This window comes from Sprattus sprattus (assembly GCF_963457725.1).
Source record: "Sprattus sprattus genome assembly, chromosome: 6".
NCBI classification, from domain to species: Eukaryota; Metazoa; Chordata; class Actinopteri; order Clupeiformes; family Clupeidae; genus Sprattus; species Sprattus sprattus.
The window spans coordinates 22,725,366-22,753,364 of NC_137925.1; the positions used below are offsets into that span (position 1 = coordinate 22,725,366).

General features: G+C 46.6%; 1 protein-coding gene across 1 annotated transcript; it reads left to right on the forward strand.

Annotated features, from left to right (window-relative positions):
* Positions 1 to 533: 533 nt before the first annotated feature.
* dgkq (diacylglycerol kinase theta) lies at positions 534 to 27,996 on the forward strand (the record flags this gene model as incomplete). The annotated part of the gene is made up of 23 exons (XM_080840111.1): positions 534 to 741; positions 5,797 to 5,876; positions 11,716 to 11,815; positions 13,413 to 13,498; positions 13,845 to 13,973; positions 15,272 to 15,425; positions 15,905 to 15,976; positions 16,128 to 16,228; positions 16,454 to 16,671; positions 18,058 to 18,148; positions 18,437 to 18,491; positions 18,689 to 18,750; positions 19,131 to 19,281; positions 20,615 to 20,653; positions 21,524 to 21,639; positions 22,273 to 22,424; positions 22,834 to 22,982; positions 24,329 to 24,507; positions 24,926 to 25,026; positions 25,244 to 25,390; positions 25,545 to 25,656; positions 26,005 to 26,157; positions 26,547 to 27,996. 23 exons carry the CDS (start codon positions 534 to 536, stop codon positions 26,649 to 26,651), a joined length of 2,760 nt encoding a protein of 919 aa, XP_080696237.1. The 3' UTR covers positions 26,652 to 27,996.
* Positions 27,997 to 27,999: the final 3 nt, after the last annotated feature.

Below are 27,999 nucleotides of genomic sequence, written 5' to 3' on the forward strand. Positions count from 1 at the left end.
AACAAGCAGAACCACATTTGATGCCGAAGCGGTTGCAAATATATGTCCTTCTCGTAAATAGCGTTGGATTCTATTAAATAAGTGGTCGGCCCGCTGACGTTGAAGAAGCAATTTTAATATATTTTTGTTTGAAATTCTCATTTTGACTGTCAGTACAGAGCTCGGAGTAAAGCAGCGGTGTTCAGGTTATTTTCCCATTGAAGTCTCTCTGAAGTCGGTTTGTCATGAATCTTTTTTTTGTTTACGTAAAAGTAACCACGTCTCTGTTTTGACTATAGTAGCAGGATCATAGGCGGCTTCATGGACAGAACCGGCGGTGGTATACTATAGAAGTTTTTCACGATAAAGATAAACCATGGCTGGTTAGAAAGCTAACTCAGAAGTTAGAATGACTTGGCGTATGAATGGCGTGGTTTAATACAGCATCCACTGCCACCAGCACAGGTCGTGGCTGCAAACATCTGGAAATACAGTTATATTTTCCCGAATCTTAAACACTTCTTTAAACTTAAAAAACAGCAGCTGTTTTCACAATGGCTGATAGCGGTCGTGTCAAGCACACCAGTCCCAGTGAGAGCCCCCATTCTGGGCGAAAAAAAGCACAGCAGTCGCCGGGCTCCAGGACAAGGTATCAGGTCAACGCTCCTGGACACTGCTTTCGGAAAGTAACTCTCACAAAACCCACCTTCTGCCATCACTGCAGTGACTTCATCTGGGGACTGGTCGGATTTATCTGTGAAGGTACAGTATAAGCCGAGTTGTCATGGCTGTAATGGCAGTGTGGTTTGATGCCAGTTCCTTATAATCACAGCTAACGTCATCTGAAGGAGTTGTTGTCATTTCTACACAACCAACTGGTATGCTACTTTGGTCTCCTCTGTACGCGTGAAAGCGAGTTTACTGTCTAATTTACACTTCTTGTTTAATTATTACCGTGGAACACTGGAATATCCTTTTGTAGTCAATGGCACTAGCACGTCGTTTACTGTGGTTGTTAACGTAGGATATCTTTCAGGATACTGCCTGTTGTCCCCTACAGAAATATTACCTTCCAAAGCACGTCCATGTCAAAAAACCTACGCATACTGTTGCCAGTCAGTATCTAGACAGTGTGACTGTAGAACTGTGTGACTGTGATGAGACATATCCTGATTCAAAGGATTGATTACATTATTTTGAAAAGGACAGAGTAGGTCATGATCGTGTACGCCTAGTTCCTTGAGAAAGCTAAGTGAAGAAATTCCATTTAGTGACTGGTAAGTGGCCACCTCAAAAGGGTGAAAGGTGAACATAATTACCAATAGATTCTGCAACTTCTCTCAGGTCATGACAACAGTTTGGTGTTCTGTGATCAAGACAAACCGCATCAGTCATAATGGTGCCTCTAATGCCATTGCACAGGTACAGTGTCTTGGCCAGTGGCCTGTGCATCATTGTGATGCAGCAGCTTGTGACTATAAGTGGCCTTGATGTAGGTTACACCATGTTTGAGTTACACTGATGACTGTGTGTCCTCATCCTGTTAATCAGCTAGATTTGCCCTGTTTTATATAACTATTGATCGTCTTTAACCCGGCACACACTCCCCTTTTTAAAACAGAACTAGCTAACTTTTGTTGTAAATGAGTAGGCCTATGAGCATTTGCGTGTATCAGTCCATCCTAGAGTATACAACTCTAGGTGAGTGAGTGAGAGAAAGATTGTGTGTGTGTGTGTGTGTGTGTGTGTGTGTGTGTGTGTGTGTGTGTGTGTGTGTGTGTGTGTGTGTGTGTGTGTGTGTGTGTGTGTGTGTGTGTGTGTGTGTGTGTGTGTGTGTGTGTGTGTGTGTGTGTGTGAGAGAGAGAGAGAGTGCGAGTGAGTGAGTGAGTGAGTGAGTGAGTGAGTGAGTGAGTGAGAGATAGATAGAGAGAGACAGAGGGTGAGCGAGAGAGAGAGATAGAGAGAGTGAGTGTGAGTGAGATAGAGAGAGACCGAGGGTGAGAGAGAGAGAGAGAGACAGAGGGTGAGCGAGAGCGAGAGAGAGAGATAGAGAGAGTGAGTTTGAGTGAGATAGAGAGAGACCGAGGGTGAGAGAGAGAGAGAGAGAGAGAGAGAGAGAGAGAGAGAGAGAGAGAGAGATAGATAGAGAGAGACAGAGGGTGAGCGAGAGAGAGAGAGAGAGAGAGAGAGAGAGAGAGAGAGAGAGAGAGAGAGAGAGAGAGAGAGAGAGAGAGAGAGAGATAGATAGAGAGAGACAGAGGGTGAGCGAGAGAGAGAGATAGAGAGAGAGAGTGAGTGTGAGTGAGATAGAGAGAGACCGAGGGTGAGAGAGAGAGAGAGAGAGAGAGACAGATAGATAGATTAAGAGAGACAGAGGTTGAGAGAGAGTGAGTGAGATAGAGAGAGAGAGAGAGATTGAGAGTTATATAAAGGCCAACAGCTGTAGGCTGGGAGCTGTCAGTGATGGGTGCTGCTGGAAGTGGTTGATCCGTCGGTTTGGATGGAAGGGACTAATCGATTGATCTCTGCTCAGTGATGTGCTGCTCCGCAGTTGTGTGTGTTGTGTTTTTTTTTTGGTCACAGCTGCCTTAATCTCTTCAAAAGAGGTGATTTAATAATTGCAGCGCCTTTCAGCCAGAGGAAGGCGAGATCAGCCGAACCAATCGATCCCACCTGTCCCCCCTACGTTGAGTTCTACCTAATTAAATCGCCTATGGTTAATTGGGGCGGTGATGTGGGCCCATGCCACAAGGCTCCAGTTTGTGTGCCTGAGCTGATTCCGATTGTTTCTTTTCAATTAAGCACCAGATAAAGGAGAAGGATCATCTTCAAAGATTGGTTCCTAAAAGTCTTCCGTGAAGAGAGCGAGAAGAGTGACATAGAGTGAGTGAGTGAGTGGGAGAGAATGGCAGGCATTTATGAGTTATAAACGTTATACAATGTGGCTGTCAAGACCTTTGGTCACCCTGATGGTTGTGTGTAGGCCTGATGCAGCTTTTTTACTCTCCATTTCCACTTCAGAAGGGAGCATGATGGATGTAATGCGATTAGCAGGAAGAAAACTGCATTTTTACTGGAAATTTTGGCGGGTCCTGATCAAGTAACAGTTGCCTATTCATTGGCCATATCTGTGTGGGAGGCAGCCATGCAAGCCTCTGAGATAAAGCCGGCTTAGTGCATTCTCTCCGTAGCATGTGAGTCACCTCAGCTGCACTTTTCTGTGTGATTTAAACCTGTTTTGGGAAGGCGTTTACTTTTTATGACGTCTGTCTGAGTGCGACATGTAGACAAGCCTCTTTCTTTATGACTGAAATATTATACTCTCCCCTTTCCTGCTTAGTTTATATTTGTCCAATTCAAGCTTACTAGTTAGAATTATTTTCACTTTAATATATTTTTGATGGGACAGGGCACAGTCATCAACTGCAGCACATAATCATAATCTGATCTGCACCTGAATCTTAACGAACCTCTCCCTCAGCTGACTAGTTTGTTAGCATGGAGGCGGGACAGGGCGTTGCCGTGCAACAGTAGTAAATATTTTTTAGACATGGCTATAACTGTCAAGTTCATTGAGAACCCTTCTCATTTAAAAAAAATGTGTACCCTAGGTTTCTAGTATGAATTGGAATGCTCAGAGCTTTTCATGTTGCTCAACAGAGGTGTGTATGGATGAAATGAAAAAAAAAATCTAAACATTTTGCCTACAAAGCAAAGTAGGGTTGTTTATCAAGGCAAAACATCGTTGAGTGGTTTTCGATGTCATCGTTCAGCGGTGGAATTTCACAGAAAGGGAAGGAAGATAACTGGTTCGCATGTCATGCTGTATCTCTCCATCTGACTAACATGCTGAGACCAGGCGGCATCAAATTCAGCCTGTTCTTGCAGGACTGGAGGTGGGGAGAAGACTGGCAATACTAAGCAAACAAGACCTACCCATACAATCCATTTGTCTCATCCAATTTACCCCTCTGAAATGTGTCAGGCACTGGATGGAGTTTGCCGGAGATTAAATACCGGTCACCTCAGAAAGTGAGGTGACAGAAAAGATGGTATTCTTGTCAGCTGAATGCCACGTCACCACAGTCTCTGCTTGTTACTCTCAACCAATGTGATAAGTGAGTAGCTATGACTGATTGTAGCGGGGTAGCACAGTGGATGTTGATGGACAGCTCTGGTGTTACCGGGCAGACAGAGGAGGAAAGCGAGAGAGGGGGATAGAGAGAGCTACAAAGCCAGTGGTGCACAATCTGCAGCAGTGAAGTCGTGATTGACTCTTAGTGGTCGGCATGGCAACAGATCATCCAATGGAACCAGGCAGGCGGCGTGGTTCCACGCGTAGGGGAGAAGATGTGAGCAGCTCTAGTTGAAGATAAACAAGGCTTCCGCCCTCGCTGGTAGCTCGTAGTAATAAGCCTTTTGGAACACCTGGTTCACCCTGGGGGGTGCGAGGGGAGGGGGGGGGTGGTGCTTTAGGCTTTGTGTGTGAATGACCTGCACTTTTGATTGGATGTGCAGCTAATACGTTTTGTGAACCTGGCCTTGGCAATTAGTTCCATTCGCCATGGTAGAAGTGAAGAATATGCCAATAACCTTCCAGAAAGCCAGCAAACAACAACAACAACAACAACAACAACAAAGCCTAAACAAATAAACAGGCTCTGTGGTTAGTCTACAGGAGACATATTACATCCTGGCAGCATCTTAAGCAGGCCTGGGTCCAAGAGTCGCGTGACCTGGTCTGAACCGCCTTTCCTGGTCCGATTCAGGAAGCAAAACCCACAGACCCGTCACCTCCGAGCGTCAAAGCTCGCTGGGAGTTTGTATCTGTTCGTCGCGCGGGGTGTTTGGCCACGAGCTCTGCTGTTTTTTTTTGTTTTGGATGGTCTGCAGGTGACGCCGGTGGCCCTTGCCATAATCCTTCCTTGCCCTTTGGCCAGGGTCTGTAAATAGATGAAACCATAGACACAGGCGCCGACGCACTGCTTCAGTCAATGCATATTAATAGTCATGGAAGAGTGCCAAAAAGGCTGCGGTGCGATGACAATCGGCTATCCATATCTCCATCAATCTGCAGCGTGGACTCTGTGGGAATGAGCAGAGCTATACTAGGCACAGAGGAAACAATTGAAAATGTTTATAACAGGATATGACATGGTTTCTTTTTTCTAAGACTTGTATGAAAACTTACTGTACCCCTGCACACTGTGTTGGGTTCCTTTAAGAAGGGATTTCAAACTGTCAAGTGCCGGCAGTTGGAACCACACGAAAAAAATGCCTCAATTATAATTTCATCTTATCCTGTATGATACTAAGCTACTTCATCTGACTGTTGCCAACGGTTTTGTCTTCTATAGAAGAAAGGTAGCTATGGGAGAGGCGTTCAGAACTGAAGAAACACAGCTGACTAACATTAACTGACATTAACATTGACATTTGCCTGCTTCTCATACATGACCATTGTACTTAAGGCTGTAAAATATGAATGTGAAATGAATGTGCTTCTTTTCACCAAACCAAAAACAGGCTCCCATGCTTGTGAAAATAGCACATTATGTGGAAAGCAATATGTCAGGACTGTTGAAGCCAATCTACGTCAAAATGTAAAAGGGCATAGGAGAATGGCATCGCAATGGTCCAGATCCGGGATGTGGATCAGTATTTTCAGAAGAGCTTATATTTCCTTCATCTGCTTAAGTGTACATCCCTCTTGATGTATGTTAGCATGTAACACTGACAATCCACCCTTGTTTGTTTGTCTCCCCCCTCTTCCTCCCCCTGTCTTCCCCTCTCTTCCTCCCCCTGTCTTCGCCCCAGTGTGTAACTTCATGTCCCACGAGAAGTGCCTGAAGCACGTGAGGACGGTGTGTTCCTGCATGACTCCCACACTGGTGCGGGTAAGTAAACGCACCTTCCGTTCCTGACCGTTTTTCAGGATGTCCATTTTTGCCATCACACAAACATCCAAGGGCTTGTCCAGCCTCCTACACAAATGCGTTAAATATAACATGATACGAAGGTGAGTGGTACCATCATGTTGGTGCCATGTCTTCAGGGAAATGGGGAATTTTGGAAGTCTTCACAGCACACATTAGCATTATTACAGTAATATATTAGTGTGTGTGTGTGTGTGTGTGTGTGTGTGTGTGTGTTTGTGTGTGGGGGGGTTGGGGGCTGGTTGGATATGCCTCGGTTCTCTGAGGTTAAGGGCGGCTAGCTTAGCTTAGCATGAATACCCTATGAATGTGAGTCTAAGCTCATAATTGGCTGACGCTGACAAGATTGGCAGCTTGTCTGCTTTCCTTAGTTTCCCAAAATTGCCGTCCATTAGCTCATGGCTTCATTGGATCGATGTGATGCCCTGGCAGCATGAGATGTGTCTGAAGAAGAGTCTGCTCTGTTCCAAAACTGCCCAGTGCTCCAGCTTCTGAGAAGGACCTCAGTTATGAGATTAACTCATGCCATACATCGTTATATCTGCACACAACTGTAGTGTGTGTGTGTGTGTGTTCGTGTGTGTGTGTGTGTGTGTGTGTGTATGTGTTTGTGCCTAATGGGTGAATGTCTGGGTGAGTCTTTCCCTTGCGCGTCATTGTTGCATTAAGGTGCACTCCAGTGCCTGCCAGCATTGCTGCCTTTGAAGGGGGGGCGGGCGCACACAGCCTACTAATAAATGCCTAGCCATCGCAGTGGAGTGTTCTCCTCATCAGTGAAGCACCGTGCTGTTGTTGCCTGCTGTCCTGTGGGCGGGACACTTGATAGCTCTTAATGGGGCCCAAGAAGGTACCCCTGGCTGGCTCTTGATAAAGCCACCCTAACCAGGCTCCTAATTAGAGCTCCAAGGGAACCTGTGGGACTCCCCTGCATGATGACTCAGGCCATAGCCCACTGGATGTAGATGCTGTTTGGCGAGTGTTCTCCTTTTGCGGGGCTCCTGCTGAGTCAACAGCACCACAGCCACAGGCAGGCGAAGAGCAGGGGGGAGGAGCTTATCGAGCATAATCACAGCCTCTCCGCTAACCGCTCTTGGACCCCAAGCCCAGCCCAGCCCAGCCCACCACACCACACCTCCCCCATCCCCAGAGGGGTGGCCAAGGACGACCCCCCCCCCCCCCCCCAGGAGAAGTCAGGAGCTGACCCTGTAACAGCTCTGGTGAGGCTCTGGGGCAGAGCGAGCTGCTGTGTGTGTGTGTGTGTGTGTGTGTGTGTGTGTACAGCTTATTTATCCAAACATGGGGAATCTCTCAGTAGAGGGGGTGAAAACTATGACCAAACTAACAGTTGGGCTGAAGCTTAGTAAATGTGTTAACAAGGACATCCTGTGGAGAACTGCACTTTACATAGCCCAATGTTAGTCATACTTCAAGAGGAGTTCGAAGAGCAGAACATGTGAACTACTGTTTTCAAAAGCAGTGCACTTGTAACAGAATGGTGAAGTGAATGAGGCTGTACACGGCTTCTCTTCTCTCCACAGCACGCCAGGGCCTGAGTGATCTACTGTATTAACCTTTGAACATTTCATATCGGTCACAAACCTTTCTTTAGATAGCTTGCACAGGTTAGCGTAACATGAACTTTTATTCACTGAGTTAATTAAGAAAAATCTCAGAAAACACAAATAATTGCAAATAATCACAAATATTTAACAAAATCAAAGTTTTTTTTTTTACAAAATCCAAATGAAAAATCATTGCTGACTGAATTGAATCTCTTCCCACACCGTTCTTTAAACAAGCATCTATTTGTGGCACCTCTCCATCCTCCTCTTGAGAACGCTTCAGTTCCATGGTGAGTCTGAGGAAGCTATTAACGGGAGCACGGTACCTGCAGGATCAGAGGGAGGAGGAAATGAGGTCACAACCTGTAGGATGCTCTGCAGTCTGCAGTAGGAAGTCTCCTGGGAGAACAGCAGCCAACCAGGAAGTGTCCCCGCTTTGGACAGGAAGTGGTTGGCCACGAGAGGGTGGAACAGGCTGCTGCTGCTGCTGCTCAAGGTCGCCCTGGTTGGGAGAGCAGGGAGCGTGGTCACCAGAGATACAGCTGCCGTGGAAACCATCGGGATGAATGTTTTTGTTTTGACACACAGCACAGGGGATGTTTGTACATTTTTGAAAAGTGCAGGAAACTGATGTGTTTGTTCAGGATTTTGCAAATTACACGTTTTTGAATTCTAATTACATTTTTTATTTTTTTTGCATCAGACATGAACAGATGGTACAGTACACCGCTCTGTAATTGCATGTTCGTTAAGGGCTGCTCGTACACCTTGTCTGAACCATTTGATCTCAGGTGGCTAGAGATTTTAGATCACCTGTATGCAGGTCTCTGAGGGCATATACTGGTATTGTTCCTTTAGTTAAGATGCAAATATGAACACACACACACACACACACACACACACCTGTGACCAGGCACAAGACAGAGTCTCCTCCCCAGCATGTCAGGGCCTGAGTGATTGTTTGTGTGTGTGTGTGTGTGTGTGTGTGTGTGTGTGTGTGTGTGTGTGTGTGTGTGTGTGTGTGTGTGTGTGTGTGTGTGTGTGTGTGTGTGTGTGTGTGTCTGTGTCTGTGTCTGTGTCTGTGTCTGTGTCTGTGTCTGTGTCTGTGTCTGTGTCTGTGTGTCTGTGTGTGTGTGTGTGTAACCTGCTCCCTAGTTTGCTGAGATGATCGCAGGTGTCCTGGCCTGTTGTTCAGTGCCTGCGGTCCCACTGAGGCTGACATGCACACTCCCTCCTCCAGGGCTGTCACATTGATAATAACAAAGGCCCTGGTGTGTGTGTCTTTTCCCTCTAAGAAAGAACCGCTCAAGGGCACCTGTAGTCAGAGGCGGTTTGGTTGTTGAGTTTTCATGAGGCAGTCGCTTCTCAGAGATTGCGTTGTATAGATATAATCAAATTAGTTGGGCAGTCAAATGGCATGCTACATTTGCATGCATAAGAGAGGACAGACCATTGCACACACACGGACACACGCACACACACACACTCAGCCATCTTTAGACATTATTGTGTGAGCTGTCTGTACACTTAAGTCATCAGCACAGCATCCGTACGTCCAGTGATTCAGTGGACACACTCGTTAAAATCACTTCCGTCTGGTTGCACAATCAAACACACACACACATAGACTGAGTCTCTCTCTTTCTCTCTCTCTCTCTCTCTCTCTCTCTCTCTCTCTCTTTCATATTAACTATGATTGTCTGTAAATGACTGTTGTGCGTCATTGCGTCTGCCTGTGTGGTGAATTACAGTAACTCCACAGGGAGATGGGGGCTGGGGCGGGGCGTGCCAATCTGAAGCGTCTCTTTCTCTCTCCATTTCTCACACACACTCTCTTTCTCTTCCTCTGTCTATATCTCGCTCATACAAATTACTTACACATACACACCCAGTCAGCCAACCAGGTCCTGAGTTGAAGATGGCTTTCTCTCAGGGCTTTTAGCTCCCCTGAACACGAGGGAGTGAGAGCACAGATATTTTCTCAGGTTTCATCATGGCGGAGCCCCATGAGTCATGTATTGTTTCAGGATGGAGAAGTGCCTAGTGTCAGACGGTCGATTGCAAATGGGAATTGCTAATATGAGTGGCTCATAGGAAACAAGCTCTCCTAGCTAACTGGCTGGTCCTCTATAAGGCAGTTATAGAGTGCAACAGGTTACTTTGGAGTCATTCAGTAATTAAGAATGTAGCCTCTAATTAAAATAGCAACATCCTTCTGCTTCATACACATGCCAGCAACTTTAAAGGCACCCAGTGCAACTTTCGAGGCTTAAAAATAAACATTACATTTCTAGTCTTTTTTACACGTAGTAAGTTTCAATAACTCCATACCATTACATACCGACATTCAAGCAGCAAAGATGAGACGTTGTTGTGTGGTGAGAACTGATAGAAAATCGATAACAACAACAATCGCCGCCATTTTCTTTATATTTTGTAACCTACAATAAATAAAGCAGGCTTCCAGTCAATGGAAAAATGGCTTCTCCCCACCGGCGATTGTTGTTGTTTACGATTTTCTATCAGTTCTCACCACACAACGACGTCTCATCTTTGCTCCTTGAATGTCGATATGTAATGGTATGGAGTTATTGAAACTTACTACATGTTAAAAAGACTAGAAATGTAATGTTTATTTTTCATTGAATGTTTACATAAAGTTGCACTGGGTGCCTTTAAAAGGTTCACTTCCTGAAAAAAACCGAAAGAAAAGACGTACATAGTACGTGTCCCCTGGTGTTGTCAGTCATAACTTTACCATTTCGACCAGTAGCTTATCCTGACCTGACAGCCCGGGCCACGGGAGCAGGATGGGGATCTGGAGGGGGGGGTGGGGGGTTATTTAAAGATCAGCCCCAGCCCCTCACCCCAGGCTCATCCTCCAGCCCTCCCCAGAGAGGAAGGAAGTGATGGGCATCTCATGCTGCTTTCCTACCATTCAGATGCGCTGACGGGAAGAGGGAACGCTGCTCACCCCCTCAGGCCCCTCCAAGTCCACAGAGGTATTTTAGGGCCTTCTGAAAGACAGAGCTATACTGCTGTTGTGTTCATGCAGGTTAACTACAAAATAATAAACCATTGAGCTGTTGAGGTTTTTTGGCCTTTGCAAGTTGCCGTCTACGTTTGGCATGGTTAGATTTGAGCCACACACTTTAATGGTATTCCTGTGCTTATAGGTTAATAAGAATTCATTAGCACCCTTTCCCAGCGCATTTTCCTCTTACAAGCCGAGCTTTGTTTTTTTAAAACCCTGGGCTTCACTGCTGTCAGCACCATTTCTGATGAACTCTGTAAACACCTCTAAATCTTTGGAAAAACCTTCACAGTCTATTGACTCAGTTGTGAGGCTGGCAGCGCCGGCGGATTGCAGGGGACATCTTTCCCGCAGAGTTTGGCACAACTGCGGAAATCTCTCTCTCTCTCAAGGTCGGTGGCATCATAGCGTGCCGTGCCAAAACCGTGGTGTGAGAGCTGCAGGGTGGTAGAATGAGGAGAGGAGAAGAGAGGAGAGGAGTAGCTGGGTGGGGCTGCTATCCATCGGCCTCTGGGAAAGTGTCTACCAACCTGCCCACTACCGCCTCCACCTCCATATGCCGTTTGTCCATCAGATGGAGGCTTCTGTGTAGAAAACCACCCAGCCTGGTCCTACCATGATGGCAGAGACGCTTAACCTAAAGTAGCAAACATCACATACTGAGTTTGTCAGCTAGCATTAGCATTCAAGGTTTATTCCCAGTCTACTCCTATTGTCTGGGCTGGTTTTGCATGGCTGTTTGTCACACTGTCTGTGTACACATTGTGTGATTGATTCACTAAGGGATGTGCTGCTGCTGACTGTGCTCAGTGGAGTGGAGCCAGCGACAGGGTTGACTGGAGGATTCTCTCTGCTCATGTTTTCCCCCTCCGCCTGCAGTGTCTCTGAGTGCTGCTGTGTCCAGGGCGCCAAGCGAGAACAGCGTTGCATGCCAAGGAGCCTCCATCACATTCCTCTCCGCTCACATTACGCTTCGCGAGTGTGAAGGGCAGTGATGGGTTCTGACACGCTGCCGTGGTCACACTGACCCCTTCGTTCTTGCCGCAACGCTGTGCTTCATAATGGTTCAGTCTCATCCTGAAAGAATTTGAAGGGAATCTTTCCACAAAACCTGGATGTCTGTTCTCATTCTCATTCTCTCTCTCTCTCTCTCTCTCTCTCTCTCTCTCTCGCTCTCTCTCCCTCCATCTCCCTCTTTTTGCAGGTGCCAGTGGCCCACTGCTTTGGTCCGGCCGGTCAGAAGAGGCGTTTCTGCTGTGTGTGCCGTAAGCATTTGGAGGGCAGCAGCGCACTGCGCTGTGAAGGTGAGTCTGGGTTTAGTTTCGTCCCCACTCCTCACGGGACACAGAGGAACTGCAGAGGAGCGGTGCTCTGGCCTCGTCCAACTCCTCATCAACAGCAACCACACCCGTGAATAGAACAGTCTAGCATCTTTGAAAAATGCCTCCTTCATCCCTACGTGTTGGTACTTCCTGCTGGGTGTCCTGGTACAATCCCCACTTATACAGACGGGCTCTAATGCCCGTAACAGCACTCTTATTCAGGTTCAGTTATTTTTATCCCCTTTGCCAAACAAACCCTAATGGCATTTGTGTAAAGTGCGGCACTAAGGTATCTGGAAGCACCAGACATAAACATGGCAGAGAAGTGGCTGTCCATTCTTGCCCCACCCTCCACTCGTGCATATCTGGATCATGCAGAAACATAGCAATATGAAGTTTAGAGGCGGCAAAGTGTGATACACCATACTGCTAGTACAGCTTCCACTGTAAAACTGTAAGGTAAAAGTATGTTCAGATGGCATTTCTGATTGATTTACCATGTGGAATGGCTGGAGCGTAGAGCAGGGAGTTCTACTGGAAGAAATAGGCTTGGGCTTTGCTGGGGTTATGTAATTGGAAGGAGTGGGATTGAGAGGAGGGGAAAGGGGGAGTTTTAAGCTGAGAGCCTTTAGGCTCCTCTACCGTCTTTATATTCCACGGCCTGGCGGGGATCGGATCCAACAAGCCAAGTTCTCATTCTGCCTCAATAGAAAGTCCCTCTGTGCCGCTTCGCTCCCAGCATTTCTCCTTTAATCCTCTCAGCGGTGTTTTTCTCTCTCTCTTTTTTTCTCTCTCCTCTCTTTCTCTCCTTTTTTTCTGTTATTGCTCATTTGTCAGCACCAGCCTCTCCTGTTTGATGGAAAACTGCGGTTGCCATGGTAATGGAGGATGGCCTTTTCTAGGGGGCTGAATTCTAAGAACAGAGCGTTGATTCAGGGGCAAAGAAAAGCACTGGCAACACACACACACACACACACAAACACACACACACAGACACACACAGACACACACAGACACACACAGACACACACAGACACACACAGACACACACAGACACACACAGACACACACAGACACACACAGACACACACAGACACACACAGACACACACAGACACACAGACACACAGAGACACTAACAGGCTAAACACATCCACACACACAATGTACAAAGCACAGACAAAATATCCAGGTCCAGCTGTACCCCACAGAAGCTGGTAAACCTTGAACGCGTAGATTTGCATTGTAGTGCTCCTCATCAAAGCTATTTTTATACTGACAGCAATAATGTTTCCTTTTGCAAACTGTATCTAACCAAAGTGTTCATAAAGATATAATCATGTACCAAAAAAGGGGTCTGGAACAATAGGAGGTAGTTTCCCTCTGTTCTCTTTTTATCTTGGTGTCATTTCTTTTATAACTGTATGCATTCAAATGGCTTTCGTTTGGGATTGGGTTTCTCTGTGGTGTCAGTGTTGTAGATGCAAAGCACTTGTCCTGACTTGACATTTGTGTGCGTGTGTGTGTGTGTGTGTGTGTGTGTGTGTGTGTGTGTGTGTGTGTGTGTGTGTCTATTTCAGTGTGTGAGCTGCATGTCCACAGCGACTGTGCTCCCTTCAGCTGCAGTGACTGCCGCCTCTGCCACCAGGATGGCACTCAGGACTATGTGAGTTTGTAGTGTGCAATCTACGACTTTCCTTCAGTCAGAGAAACGCCAATCGACGAGTGACTTATATTACTCCCTTTTGTGACCTTAACCCACCAGTATGAAGGCCGGCCATACCATGCAATTAACACGCTTTTCTTCTTTGCAGTCTAATACCGTATATCTATGCATTTTTGTACGTCTATGTTTATCTACACATGCTTTCTGTGAATGAAGCCTGTGATCCCAGCATAGCACTGCTGTCTCTCAACTCTATTTCTATCAGCTGTAAAAAAGTGTTTTGGGCTGGAAAGAGTCCAAAGGTGTTTTGGCTAATGTATTCGCCCTGTTGTGTCTTTGATGCCAGGATACGAAGCACCACCACCACTGGCGAGAGGGCAACATGGCGTCGGGGGCGCGCTGTGAGGTATGCAGGCGCACCTGTGGCTCCTCTGACGCGCTGTCAGGCATGCGGTGCGAGTGGTGTGGACTCACGGTAAGCTCATCCCAGAGCTAATGCTAATGCTTATGCTAACTCCCTTTCCAGTAGTCTGTGGAGTTCCAACCTGTGTGTTCTGAAATGCTAATACCGAATAGAAAGGCTAAACATGTTTTTCTAGTTGTTTGGGTAGGAGGGATTTGTGATATTCAAAAATCCGCCAGCTAACTTTGAAAGGTAAAAGAAACAAGGCTAATATAACATTTTCCACCATGTCTCTAAAACCAGTTTTTTTTATATAATAATGATGATTTTGATGATGAACCCTTCACAACAGATCATTTGATGAGGAACCAATGCTGATTCCCTGTTTACAAAGTGCTAATGGAACTGATGTAATTAAGTTCATGCAGTTCATCAGTATGAAAAATGAGCCATATAGGCTGGACTCTTTTCAGGGAAGGGTCACATTTTAATCATCATGATGTCAAGACAATTGTAAGCAGTCCATGGCAATCTATGAGGATCTGCAGATCTGAAGTGAATTAGCAGCATGGGAACGTTGAAGTGCCAGTTCTGTTTGAGACAACCAATGGCTTTTATCACTTTCTAGAAACTGACAAAATCATGGAAAGTTGTTTTCTCTCATTCGCTGCCGCCAGGCTCTCCTGGTCGTTCTTGTCGTGGCAACAACGTGTGCCAAGCTGTGTGTTAACGGCAAACCGCCAAACGGTAAACGGCACTGTCAAAACCAGGGCACAATTACATTGATGTTGGTGATGCCCCAGAAGTATTGTACATGGTTGAAGCCACTCTTGTCGAGCAGTTTCATGCATATTTATTAATCTCCGCAAGTCACAGAGCTGTGCTCTCTTCCCCGCGAGAGAGTCCCCCCCCCCCCCCTTTCCGCAGCTAAGCCCACCACCCTGCCCCTCTGCATATACCCAATGCCCTGCTCCTCATCCAGCAGTGTCATAAAGTCTCACAGCACTTAATTTTAATCGAGGGATAATATCCCGATGTGTGCCACAGGAGAATTAGTACAGAACTATTGTCCCAGTTGGGCTGTGAGTGATGCATTGTCCCAGTTGGGAGACGTAAGGCAGAGGGAGCTAATGGTTTACGTGCGCAAAGTTCTCAACTGCATTCTGTCAGCGAGGTTTTTGATCCCTTAAGGGGCTCAGTGCACCAGAGCAGAGTTATTGGGACGCACTGTTTTCTTTTTTTGTTTTTAGCGATGTGTCCTTGGTCATGACAGTTATCCTGATGGATGGTGTCATGTCTAACCGTGGCTGCAGCAGGGAGAACGGCATTGTTAATCCGGGCCTTTGCGTTGTGTTGCTTTTTCTTCGCAGGCTCACGCGTCCTGTTACATAACGGTGCGGCCCGAGTGCAGCATGGGGAGGCTCCACAACATGATACTTCACCCGGGGTGCGTCCGCATCTGCTCGCGGAACTTCAGCAAAATGCACCTCTTCCGCATCTGTGAGGACTCCCAGTGTGAGCTGGGTAAGTCTGCTCATGGGGAGGGTTGGGGGGGCGAGAAAAAAGGGATGGGGAAAGGGAAGGGTACAGAAAGGGGAGAGGACAGAGACAGAAGAAGCAGGGAGAAAGGGAGAGAAACAGAGTGATGGAGATTAAGTTTAGATCTAAGATGCTTCATGTCTTACTGCAGACGTTCAGTCAGGGCAGATAGCAGATCACGGCTGCATGAGCAATGCCAAAACCTCGCTGTAAGAAGGCGGCTAAGCCATGGATTAACTTTCTCAGTGACTCCTGGGGTTTTTGGTCAAGGTCTCATCTTTTCTCCCGTCATCTAGCTGCAGCTTGTAGCTGATTGATATCTTCTCAGGCCGACATTGGAAATCTGTTGACAGCAGTATAGAGAGGCAAGGTTACGAAGCAGTTTTTTTTACGCGACTCGAGAGGTTTAATTGATTCATTGATTGCAGTTATTACAAGGGCTTCGATGTGGTGCTCTTCCTCAGATAATCTGGACGACGTTGACTCTTTGACTCCTCCTGTGGCAGCTAAAGACAACCAAGCCTCACAGGACACAGGTTACTGTTACTGCTGACACATTCACACTGATGGAAAAAATGCTGCTTAGCACACACTTCAACGCAAACTTGCCAAATTGCTACCACAAAGCTGTGGATGAGCACACACTGCTGACATTTTTCTCAGAAGTAATGTGTTTATTTTTTGCAGGGAAGCAGACGCTGAAGGTTTTTGACGGCGACGATGCAGTGAAGCGCAACCAATTTCGCTTGGTGTCCATTCCACGTATTATCAAGAATGAGGAAGTAGTGGTGAGAGCTTTGTCACTTACCCTTGTATCACTAGCATATTTACTGTCTTACAAGTATCCCACTTCCACCACATACAAAACATTCAACAACAAAATGTTTGCAGAACACGTCTCAGTGCTTCTTACTATGTGTAACTGCGATGAATGATACTTCAGATTGGGGGGGGGTGAGGTGAGGTGAGGTGAGTTATCCTCAGTCCACTCATTTGGTCGTGTTTGTGTGCAGGAGGCTGCGCTGAGGGCCTTCTACTTGCCAGACGAGCCCCAGGACTACGAGCTGCAGGTGCAGGGCCAGCACCCAGCGCTCCTCACCGACGACATCATCAACCGCAACGGCACCCCTGACGACAAGTCCGTCTTTAAGGACTACGCTCCAGACGCCTGGCTGCTCCGGGCCAAACCGCGTGACTCCGAGGTTTTGAAGATCTACGCCGGCTGGCTCAAGTATGTCACATTAAAGGGGGTGAGGAGTGTTGGGAGTGTTGGGAGTGTTGGGAGTGTTGGGGGTGTTGGGGGTTGGCACCATCGGCTTTGTGGTAAATATGAGCTTGAGACTGTTTGAATGCACAAGCTGTAAGCATGTGTTCAATAAAGCTGAAGATGAAGGGAGGGCATTTTCAATCCAAACACCCAAATATGAAACAGTAACTCTCCCCAACTGTGCAATCTCCAAATAAGTTCCAAACGAAGGTAACACTCCACTTGAGTGTACTTCAAGGGTGGTGCGGCTCGGTGGGTGCTTCGAAAAGGCCCAACATTTTAACTGCTTTAAACGGGTACTTCTGGTTTTTCCAAACAAACCGTAGCTTTCCAAATGCCGCGGCCCAACAGAGAGACATTACTGCCTGATGTAAAGCCTCAGCTGGTCAAAGTGTTTACAGTCCCTGCCACTGGCTTCCTGAGCCAGTGTATAAAAGCCGTCAAACACACACTTGGTCTGATTGATGCCATGATTGCGGTTGTGGGGCCCCGTCGCCAAGGTGATGTAGTCACATTGCCTTGATCGTTTACCAGTGGAGCCTGGTGCCAAGGCAACGGCACAGAGAGTGCGTCGGGATGGGAAGAATGTGGCTGCTAAATTAATCCCCATCGTCTAGTTTATCATTGCCAATAAAATTCACAGAGTATTGATGGATGGCATATTAAAGAAATAACTCCAATTATAGAGTGGTAGGAAGGTTTTGTCACAGTAATAAAACGCAAGGCTACCTACATGTGTCCCCCTGTATCCCTTTTTTTTCAATCATAGTGTTTATGTTTAGCTTGAAGTCATGACGTTACGTTAAGACAGAAGAGTTTCTGCTGAGATTTTATGAGTCACTTTGAATTACACCACACTCGCTTGGACGGACCCCACACTGACGCATATGAAAGCCAGCCAGGCAATGAATGACATCTTTCTATGCCCTCATGGCAAATGGACGGGAGGGACCAGTTAAATCAAGTGCTTCAGCCGAGCCAGGCTACCAGTTAATGACCTAATGCGGCAGCAATAACCCTAACGCAATAACACTCCAAAAGTGAAACAACAACAACTTTCTTCTCTTGGTGGTCCGAAGGCTGGGAGGCAGGGGAGGCATTCCTAATACAATAATTTCCAGTGGCATGAGGCCATTTAGTCCATGAACATTAAACAGCTCGAAATGACACACTGAAATGTCACGCTCAGACCTCTGAAAGAACAAGAGAGGAAATGAGAGAACTCTGTGTATTTATTGATTCGCAAACTGAATTCTATTTAGGCTCTCCAGTTGATGGAATCATTTCAGAGACGCCGCTTCTCGAAGGAGTTGTTGTGTTTTCATGTTTTTTTTTTTTTTTCTCCACCAGACATGGCGTTGCCTACAGCTCCATTACAGTTGGCAAGGAGAGCACTGTGGACTGGTCCATTAAAGAAGTGCTTACACAGCTGGACAAGCAGGTACCGTATAGCACAGCGTGCCACTGTGTGCCCACATCAGCGCCAACGCAACACAGAGATTGTATTACACTGCAAAATGCTGCCCCTGTAAAAGTTGTTGCAGTTGGTTGTAACATTTCGGTGACGTGAGAACAAGACTGGGGTCTGGGTGGCTGAACTGTAGGTGTTGTAAAAACAGATGTGGCCTTTGGTTATGGTTTGTTCTCACGCTCTTGGTTCCACTGTTACTTAGTTTCACTGTGTGTGTGTGTGTGTGTGTGTGTGTGTGTGTGTGTTTGGTTACTCTAGGATGAAAACACTGAAAACTTCAACCTTGTGGAGGTGTATATGAACAGCAAACAAGGTGAGGAGACACTTGGCGTCAGAGAGTTTGTGCCCCTGATCACTTTACATTTAAGACATTTAACATTAAATGTTTCCCCACAATCCTGACTGTACTGCAGAAGATGTAGTTCTAGTGAACTATCTGGGCCACCTGAATACGGTACTCAGACACGGCTGCATATATCTCAGCTCACTGGTTTGCCTCCTCCTCTGCAGTTCAACGCCAGGTTCTGACTGGTCAGGAGCTTCTGCTCGACAAACTGCAGGAGATAAGAAAGGTATGAGCCACCTCCCACAGAGGAATTCCTGCTGATGTGTATCTGTGTGTGTGTGTGTGTGTGTGTGTGTGTGTGTGTGTGTGTATCTGTGTGTGTGTTTATGTGGGCGTGTGTGACAGAGAAACAGGAGAAAGTAAGTGTGTGGGAGAGTGCATGGCTGGCTAGATGGGTGGATTGATTAGTAAGTATTAAAGCTGTATGCATACATAAAGGTTGAGCTTGTACTAGTCGTGTGTGTGTGTGTGTGTGTGTGTGTGTGTGTGTCTGTTTCACCTCTGCTAGTACATACACCTGTCATTTGTATTAGCACATCTGTCTGTCTCTATCTGTTTGTCTGTCTCTCTCTGTCTATCTCAACACCCCTTTCTTCCTTCTTACAGGTCTCCCTGAGGCAGATGAACCAGACGCGGTTCTACATCGTGGAGAACCGGAACCGGGTGGTCCAGGTGAACCTGCTGCTGGGGGGCCTGCCTGTGCAGTTGTCCAAAGTGGAGTACGCCGGGCTGCTTAAGACGCATCTGGAGATCAAGGGTGAGTCTGACCATCTACAGTTCAAATTCAAGTTCAAAGTACTTTATTGCCATCGTCACAAAAACAACGAGACAGACGAGGCAGCACCAGACAGCTAAAACACTTAAGTTGCTGTGCACACTAATTGCCACAGCTAAATAATAATAAATAGCTGTTAATAAATAGATAGATAATATCCCAGAGTAAAAAAGTACAGTGCAGATCCCTGATTGCTATCTGACAAGATGTACAGCTACGAGCTAACCCACCCCATACTATGGAATGTTTTTTTTATTGGTTTAACTGGTTAGATTCCCTCCAGTCCTGCCACGGACTAACATGATATGGGTTGTTAAGCAACGGCCATAATCTTGATGGTAGGACTATGGAAAGAACTGTTCAAAGGTTTTTTTTTTTTCCTGAGGGTAGGGTACAGGGGCTGAGAATGGCAGCTTGATAAGTGTAGATTCGTTTCACTAGGACAAGACCTAAATGGCAGTCACCAAAGCAGGACTAGCCACTACATTTTAACCTAACCAAAATAACTTGGGGGGGGAAACAAGTGTAATGTCTGGCCTGGCTGGAGTGCTGTGGCTATGTCATATTTGTTTTGGTTTATACTCCTTGTTTACTCCAGTGTGCGATCATGTGACCACATCCATAAACAGGTCTGTCGGCTGAATTAAATACCCAATTGTGTTTTGCTCTGATGTATTTTAGAGATTACGTTAAGTTGTTTAAATAACGACAACAGCATATTTCCTACAGTGCAGGCGCTCTAGATCCTCTTTAGATAGTGACTGTAAAAATCTCTACGTGCTCCCTCATGCTAGCATGCTAACTCTATGTAATATGAGGGCAGGTTCAGAGTTCATATGCTTTTATCCCTTTATGCATTTTCCTTGATTAATCCAGTCCACACAGCTTTGTGGGTCACTAAGACTGTTATTGCTTAGCTGGTGGTGTTTGTTTATGCTTGATGCCTCTGCACTAAAGGATATGCAAGGCAGCGCAGGCTATAATGGATGTCTTAGGTCATCAGGTTTAATCTGGGTCTGTTTCTCCTCCTCTTCTCTCTCTCTCTCTCTCTCTCTCTCTCTCTCTCTCTCTCTCTCTATCTCTCTTTCTTCCTCTCTACCTTTCTCTCTCGCTGTGTCCTACCTTTTAATGCACTCATCTATCTAAATTTCCCCCATCTCATATTTCTCCTCTCTGTGTGTGTGTCTCTCTCTCTCTCTCTTTCCCTTTCCCTTTCCTTTTCCTCTCTCACTCCTCCTCTTCTCCTCTCTATCCCCTCTTCTCTCTTCCCCTCCATCATCTCTCTCTCTCTTTCGCTCTCTCTCTCTCTCTCCAGATCACTTGGTCACCATCACTCAAGTGTACAGCACACAAGGTGAGTGTGTAGTCATGGCAATGTTTTAAGCTAATGATCCTTCCCCACCCCCAGCACCTACTGTTCCCTTCCAGCAACCCACCAACCAACAACTCATCACAGCCTCTCACCCACTCATAAGGGCAGCATCATTAGCCCTGTGCCAACTCATTAGCACCCAGAGCATAGCGGCGACTGCCCTCCCTGATACCGTGCTGCCACTTTTGGGGGGGGGAGGGGGGAGGACCAACCAATCAACCAACCAACCAACCGCGCCCTGGTACCACGCGGGCTACGGCACAAGTAACACCCACTACGCCCCTCGTCCCCTTTCCCTCAACATCCGGCCAGGCCCCGTCCCACTGCCCTTTAAATGAGCTCCTTGTTGGCGAGACAATGGACTTGCTGTGAGCGGCGTCAGTGTCCGGTCACCGGCGGCCAACCTCCGTTGCCCTCGCAGGCATGATGCCACGCGCTGTTCAATAGCCCGTCAGCAGCCTGTTGTGCCACGCAGCATCCACCACACCACACAACATTTTTTTCCAAAGGCACTGCAATATTTGAGTCTGCTGTTGTACACTTTAAAAAGGGAGGGATTTGTCTTAGTCTCTCATTTAAAATCAACACCTAACACATTTAATGTTAGATTTGGCTGTTAAGTTATCTGTTTTTAGTTAAAGTTTAACTACTCTTATCCTGTCGTGCAGTCCGTTTACCATAGTCAAGCTGGTGGTCTTAGGTAGAGAGACCTTGAGTTGACCTCCTGCCCTAGAATCACACTACTATCTTAACTGCGTTACTTGTCTCGTGATAATGTGACCTTTTAGAAATACCGGGCAGTTGAACAGTTAGGCCCTATTCCAACCCTCCCTCTCTCTCTTCTGCCTGTAGGCGCTGTGGTGCTTCAGATCTCCTGTTTCTCTGAGGCCGAGAGGATCTTCATGCTGGCCAAAGACTCCTCTATTGATGGCAAACAGCTCACTTCGCTGGTCATCCCGCAAATCACGGTGAGGGTCCTTGACCAGAGGTTACGACTGCGCCATGACAACCCTGTGACTTTCTAACATACTGGAGAGATTGGAGTTTTGGTGGGGATAGAGACTCTTTCATTCAGGAGCTCACGTGCTACTTATCAAGCGCATGTGGCCTCAGCAGTGACACTGTCTGCCTCATGGCTCATTATGGAGCAGGAACAGCACTCTGGAGCCCACTAGTGGCTGTTTTATGTTATTGCAGCTTTACCACAATAGGATTCCAAGCTGCAGTCTGTGGTTTTAATGCAATACACGTTTTTGTCAAATTCAGCGAATTGCTCCTAACGGTCCTCTAGCTCACTTGTAAGTGTGTGCGTTCAAAACACTCTGGTGTTCATACTCGGTCCTGGCTCTGTAAATAGGAAAACAAACATATTGGCTTGGACGAAGCTATAAACAATCCCAGCCAATCAACACGGTGCTTCAGGAGCACAGAAGGAAGGAGTGTAATATGACTGGCTGTTGTGCACAAATATCAACAACCTGTTGCCGACCCAAAACTGATTTTGAATGGGATGATTCATTGATCAGGTATGTTAAGGAGGACAAGATCAATTTCAAGCACTGAAAAATAAAAAGGCTTATTTTGTTTACTTTTCTCACCAGACAAGCAAGCTACCAAGGGGCGGCTGTCCGCTGTTGGTCTATGTGAACCCTAAGAGTGGAGGACTAAAGGGTAGAGAGTTACTCTACAATTTCCGGAAGGTTCTGAATCCCCACCAAGTCTTCGAGCTGACCAATGGAGGACCACTGGCAGGGTAGCATCCTGCCTGTCACCACACTACCCTTGGTTTTTGGCCAAGGCGATAAGCCTAACCCATGCATTTCCTGAACTGTGTTTGTAGTTTCAAATTTGAATGCATTTCATTTTAACACATGCATGGAAGTATGGAACTTAACATGCTTAATGTTTGTGTGTATCTGTATGTGCAAATCTGAATGTGTGCTCTAATATTGGTATTAGTAGGGATAGGCGGGCTCTACTTCCAAAATAAATGCGATTTTGGGTGCGAGTAAAAGAATGTTAACATAGAGTAGAAAAAAACGCACTCTCAAGCTTTTCCCATTGCTATTTCATTTAGACCAGCTTATTTCCAGACGCGTTTCGGCCTAAGCCATCGCCATCGACTAATATTGGTCTTCCCTCCCTGTGTTGGCGTGTTCCAGGTTACACACGTTCAGTGAAGTGCCCCGCTTCCGTATCCTGGTGTGTGGGGGCGATGGGACGGTTGGGTGGGTGCTTGGGGTCCTGGAGGCCATACGGCACAAACTGGCCTGCCCTGAACCCGCCATCGGCATCATCCCCTTGGGCACAGGTGAGTGGCCCACACAGCCTCAGAGAAGAAGAGACACTCTTCTCACTGTAGTCATCCCCGTCATCATTTGAAATGTGCCAGATTTGCATAATTATTTTTTGTTATTCACGTGACAGCCAGTAAAATGTAAGTTAATGATTTAGAAGGAAAAAGTCGTATTCACTTCAGATCCATAATCAGGAATGATTTTCAGACTGTTCTCACAAGCTGAGGTGTGGAAAGTGCTCATGCATTTGGTGTTTGGTGAAACCGAGCTCAACTTTGTCAAACTCTTGTGCTACTGGATGAACTAAAGTAACTTAACTCCGTCAAACTCTGGTGCTACTGAATGAATTAAAGGAACTCAAACTCTGGTGCTACTGGATGAGCTAAAGGAACTTAACTCCGTCAAACTCTGATGCTGCTGGATGAACGAAAGGAACTTAACTCCGTCAAACTCTGATGCTACTGGATGAATTAAAGGAACTAAACTCCGTCAAACTCTGATGCTACTGGATGAATTAAAGGAACTTAACTCAGTCAAACTCTGATGCTACTGGATGAATTAAAGGAACTTAACTCAGTCAAACTCTGATGCTACTGGATAAACTAAAGGAACTTAACTCCGTCAAACTCTGATGCTACTGGATGAACTAAAGGAACTTAACTCCGTCAAACTCTGATGCTACTGGATGAATTAAAGGAACTAAACTCCGTCAAACTCTGATGCTACTGGATGAACTAAAGGAACTTAACTCCGTCAAACTCTGATTCTACTGGATGAACTAAAGGAACTTAACTCCGTCAAACTCTGATTCTACTGGATGAACTAAAGGAACGTAACCAATAAACAGTAAACCCAGAGCAGATGCACGTTGGCTGTTTACGCAGCCCATAATCTGTGTTGAGCGAGCTGAACCAGCATGTTTGGGGAACTCGTTACAGTTTCAGTGAAAGAAGCATGAGATGCATTGTGTCTGTGTGACCACACATGTGGGAAGAGGAGAACATGGCTGCCAAGCAGACCAAGCACATTTTCTCAGTCTTCTACATGGTTTTAGCACATCAAGCGTGAGGTGTTGCACCAGCTGACAAGATCCACAGTTCTGGGCTTGGATGCTAAAAGCTGTTTTCTCATTACACTTCTCTGGGTATAGAAGGATATGTAGTTCATAGCTTTGTTTTGTATGTTAAAACAAGGTTTAGTTTAAATGTTGTGCTACCTGCACTACCTGTATGTTACACTCAGCTTCTTTTTAACAAACTGCAGAAATGAAACTTCTTGCGGTTGTGGTGAGCTACAATGCCACTTCCTGATTTCGTAGTATGCTGTTCAAGTTGTTGTTTTTTTTTCACATCCTGTGCAGGAAACGACCTGGCCCGCGTGCTGCGCTGGGGGACAGGCTACAGCGGAGAAGACCCCTACAGCGTCCTCCTCTCATTGGACGAGGCGGAGGAGGTGGAGATGGACCGCTGGACCATCCTCCTGGATGCTCAGGAGATGACCGAGGACGGCAAGGAGAACGGCTTCCTGGAGCCGCCCAAGGTAGGGGCAGCCCGAACCTCCCCTCAGACCCAGAGAGCCATTGACCACGGATGTGACCTGGCACTGGCCTGGTACAGACCCCCATCAGGGCCCCTACAGACGCTGCTATTGAGATTACATTACTTTACATTACCTTACTTTATTTTCCTTATACCTTCACATACATGCCACTTATTGTGCAATGAATATGACTCAGTGGAAATGAATACTCCTCATTACATTGGCTTTTCTACAATGTTGGTCCAGCTCTGTTAGTTGAGACACTGGAACTCATTTGTCAAGACTTGTGTACTCCAATACTCATAGGGTCAGTACAGTGCACCTCCAGTCAGTGCGTGACTGGGCCTTTTTTTGTGTATGGTCAGCCTTTAGCTTCTCAGCGCTGTTAGGTGTTTAAAGCCTGCTCTCTGCCTCACAGATAGTCCACATGAATAATTACTTTGGCCTGGGCATTGATGCTGAGCTCAGTCTGGACTTCCACCAGGCCAGGGAGGAAGAGCCGGGGAAGTTCAACAGCAGGCAAGTGTCTGACCTTTACCTCAGTTCACAGAGGGCATTTAAATCAGAGCATTCAATTACAATAAATATGCACTGTGAATGATATGTGGTTCTAATGTTGAAGAGGAGCTGGAATATATGAGTAATGCGGTTCATCTATGTGATATTAAGCTGAGGATTGAATGTATGTGTGTATGGGAGGCTAATAGTTGCCATTCTTGATTGGGTGCTCATCTAGGTTTCACAACAAGGGTGTGTATGTAAAGGTGGGGCTGCAGAAGCTGAGTCACACCCGCAGCCTGCACAAGGTCATCAAGCTGCAGGTGGACAAGCAGGACGTGGAGCTGCCCAGCATAGAAGGACTCATATTCCTCAACATCCCCAGGTACAGAACACAAACACAAATACAAACACCACATGGCCAAAGAATGAAAGCCTGTTGTTGGTTCTGATAGAAACACTCCTGAAATTGCAGTGACTGATTATGAATCAAACATGCATGGATATCTGTGTGTGTGTGTGTCTCCATCCGTCCTCAGCTGGGGTTCGGGAGCAGACCTGTGGGGCTCAGACAGTGACTCCCGCTATGGGAAGCCTCGCATAGACGACAACATGCTGGAGGTGGTGGGAGTCACTGGTGTGGTGCACATGGTGAGTGTGCTTAGGCATCTTCTCTCTCTCTCTCTCTCTCTCTCTCTCTCTCTCTCCCTCTCTCCTCTCTCTCTTCCTCTCTCTCTCTGTCTCTCTCTCATCCTCCCACACATTTCAGCTGACAGACTTGCAGTCTACCTGTACAACAGGTGAGAACCCACAGGTAGCCCCCCTGACCACTGGATTTATGAGTAATCCTCTTAATGAGGGGAGAGTGTCATTACAGGAGAACCAGGGACGGTGGGCGCTGTGATTTATTTAATTTTTTTTGACGAAAAAAAAGCCTAGAAATGTATTGCTTTCTGGCTGAGGTGTGTGTGTGTGTGTGTGTGTGTGTGTGTGTTTCAGGGTCAGGTACAGGGAGGACTCCGTTCAGGGATTCGGATCGCTCAGGGCACCTACATCCGCATCACCGTGACGAAGCCCATCCCAGTGCAGGTGGATGGAGAGCCGTGGATCCAGTCTCCAGGACAAATCATCATTTCGGCTGCTGGGCCTAAGGTCAGGCCAGCTACAAGCTAAATCCATTCTCTTTTCTCTCTCTCTCTCTCTTTTTTTTCTCTCGCTCTCTCTGTAGATTCTCTCTATGTTTCTCTTCCCCTATCTATGTCCTTTTCCTAGTGGTTTCGTTCCCTTTATTTTCCTTTATTCAATCATAAACGTTGACCGCCATCTCTTCTCTTTCTCATTATCTTTACATACACTTGCCCTGCATGGCTACAGAGCTGCAGTTAAGACTGCTGAATGTCCTAAAATAAGACACTTGCCCTGCATGACTACAGAGCTGCTGTTAAGACTGCTGAATGTCCTAAAGTAAGACACTTGCCCTGCATGACTACAGAGCTGCAGTTAAGAATGCTGAATGTCCTAAAGTAAGAATGTCCCCCCAGGTGCGAATGCTGAGGAAGTGCAAAAGCAAGCAGAAAAAGCAGCCATCTGGCGCCCAGAAGGAGGGTCGATCCGAGAGTCCTGCTCCTGGTGAGGGGGCCCACTGATACCCCCACCACTACACGCCCACCAAACTCACTCTGCTAATTAGTGTCGCAAGGACACCCAGTTCATCAGCACCCACAGGCAGAGAGATTTATGGAGGGGTTCAATACCGCCCATCCAGAGCTCGCCATAGCAACAAGAAGGACCCAGTACCCAGAGACCAAGGAGAGAGACCAGAGTGATCCTGTGGTGGTGTTAAGTGGTGTGTGTGTTTGTTTTCATGTTGTAGCCTGTGCAAATGTGCCACTTCATGCCATATGGGTGTTTTCGTTTTTGTGTCGTTATGTTTCGTTTGTGAATTTCCCTCAAGTTCACAGACGGTGTGCAAGCCGTGCTTTTGGAAATGAACAAGCTTCTAAAGCTTTGTGATTTTCTGAAATGTATTTGAAGCAGAATAGCACTGCAACCAAGCTTATTCCAGTGGCCGTTATTCTAAAACCCTTTAATTTAATTTAAGTAAGTTTTAATTGATGAAGTTGTGTCCAAAAAACTGTTTCTTTAATGCCCGTACTTCTAATGGTAGTCTCACATGCAGATCATTTTAAGCCTGTCTTATCTTTTATCACTAGAGGAAGCCACTTCAGAAAGCTACCTCTTTAATACACCCTGGTGTGGTGCGTTGGCACTCTCTTGATGCTCCACAGTGCTTTCTATCGGTCAGATTCCTCACACACAAACAAACAACAAACTCGAGTTGCTTACCCGTTCAAGACTTAGATTCATGACTTTCTTTTACAACTTTAAACCTGTGTACATGATGAAGCGACACACCGCGTAAATACCACTTACCGCACACCTCCCCTGCTGATGATGTGTTTTTCGAAAACCACTCGTCATCGGCCGAATCCAGTGTATCTCCTGTGGGGTGTCTTCTTTAAATGGTGTTTTAGATGTCTTACGGCACTGCGGCTGCTGTAATTATCGTTGTCATGTGGCTTCGCTGGGCGTAAGATTGCATAGAGCCCGCTCTCATCCCTGTTGACTCGTAGCTGCAGCGTTACCGTGAGGAGTACCTCAAACACTCCAGATCACAGTTCCCCCCCCACCCCCGATATAGAACTAGCACTAAAGGATCATTGACATTCCATCCTGTAGCAGCCAGACCAGTGTTCCATGCAGAAAAACTGTTACATGCGTGTATGTTTGCCTGTACGTGATATGTTTGTTGTTGCCGTTTTGCAGTTGGAACTAGCCATTCCAACACTCTTTTGGTCAGCCGCAGCCGAGCAGCTTCGACCACGGCAGGTGTTTTATGACTATGCGGTCAGAGCGATGATCACGCATTGCGAGTTGTGTCAGCGCTCAACTTAATGCACATGAAGAACAAACAGCCCGTGGGAGGCGTCACAG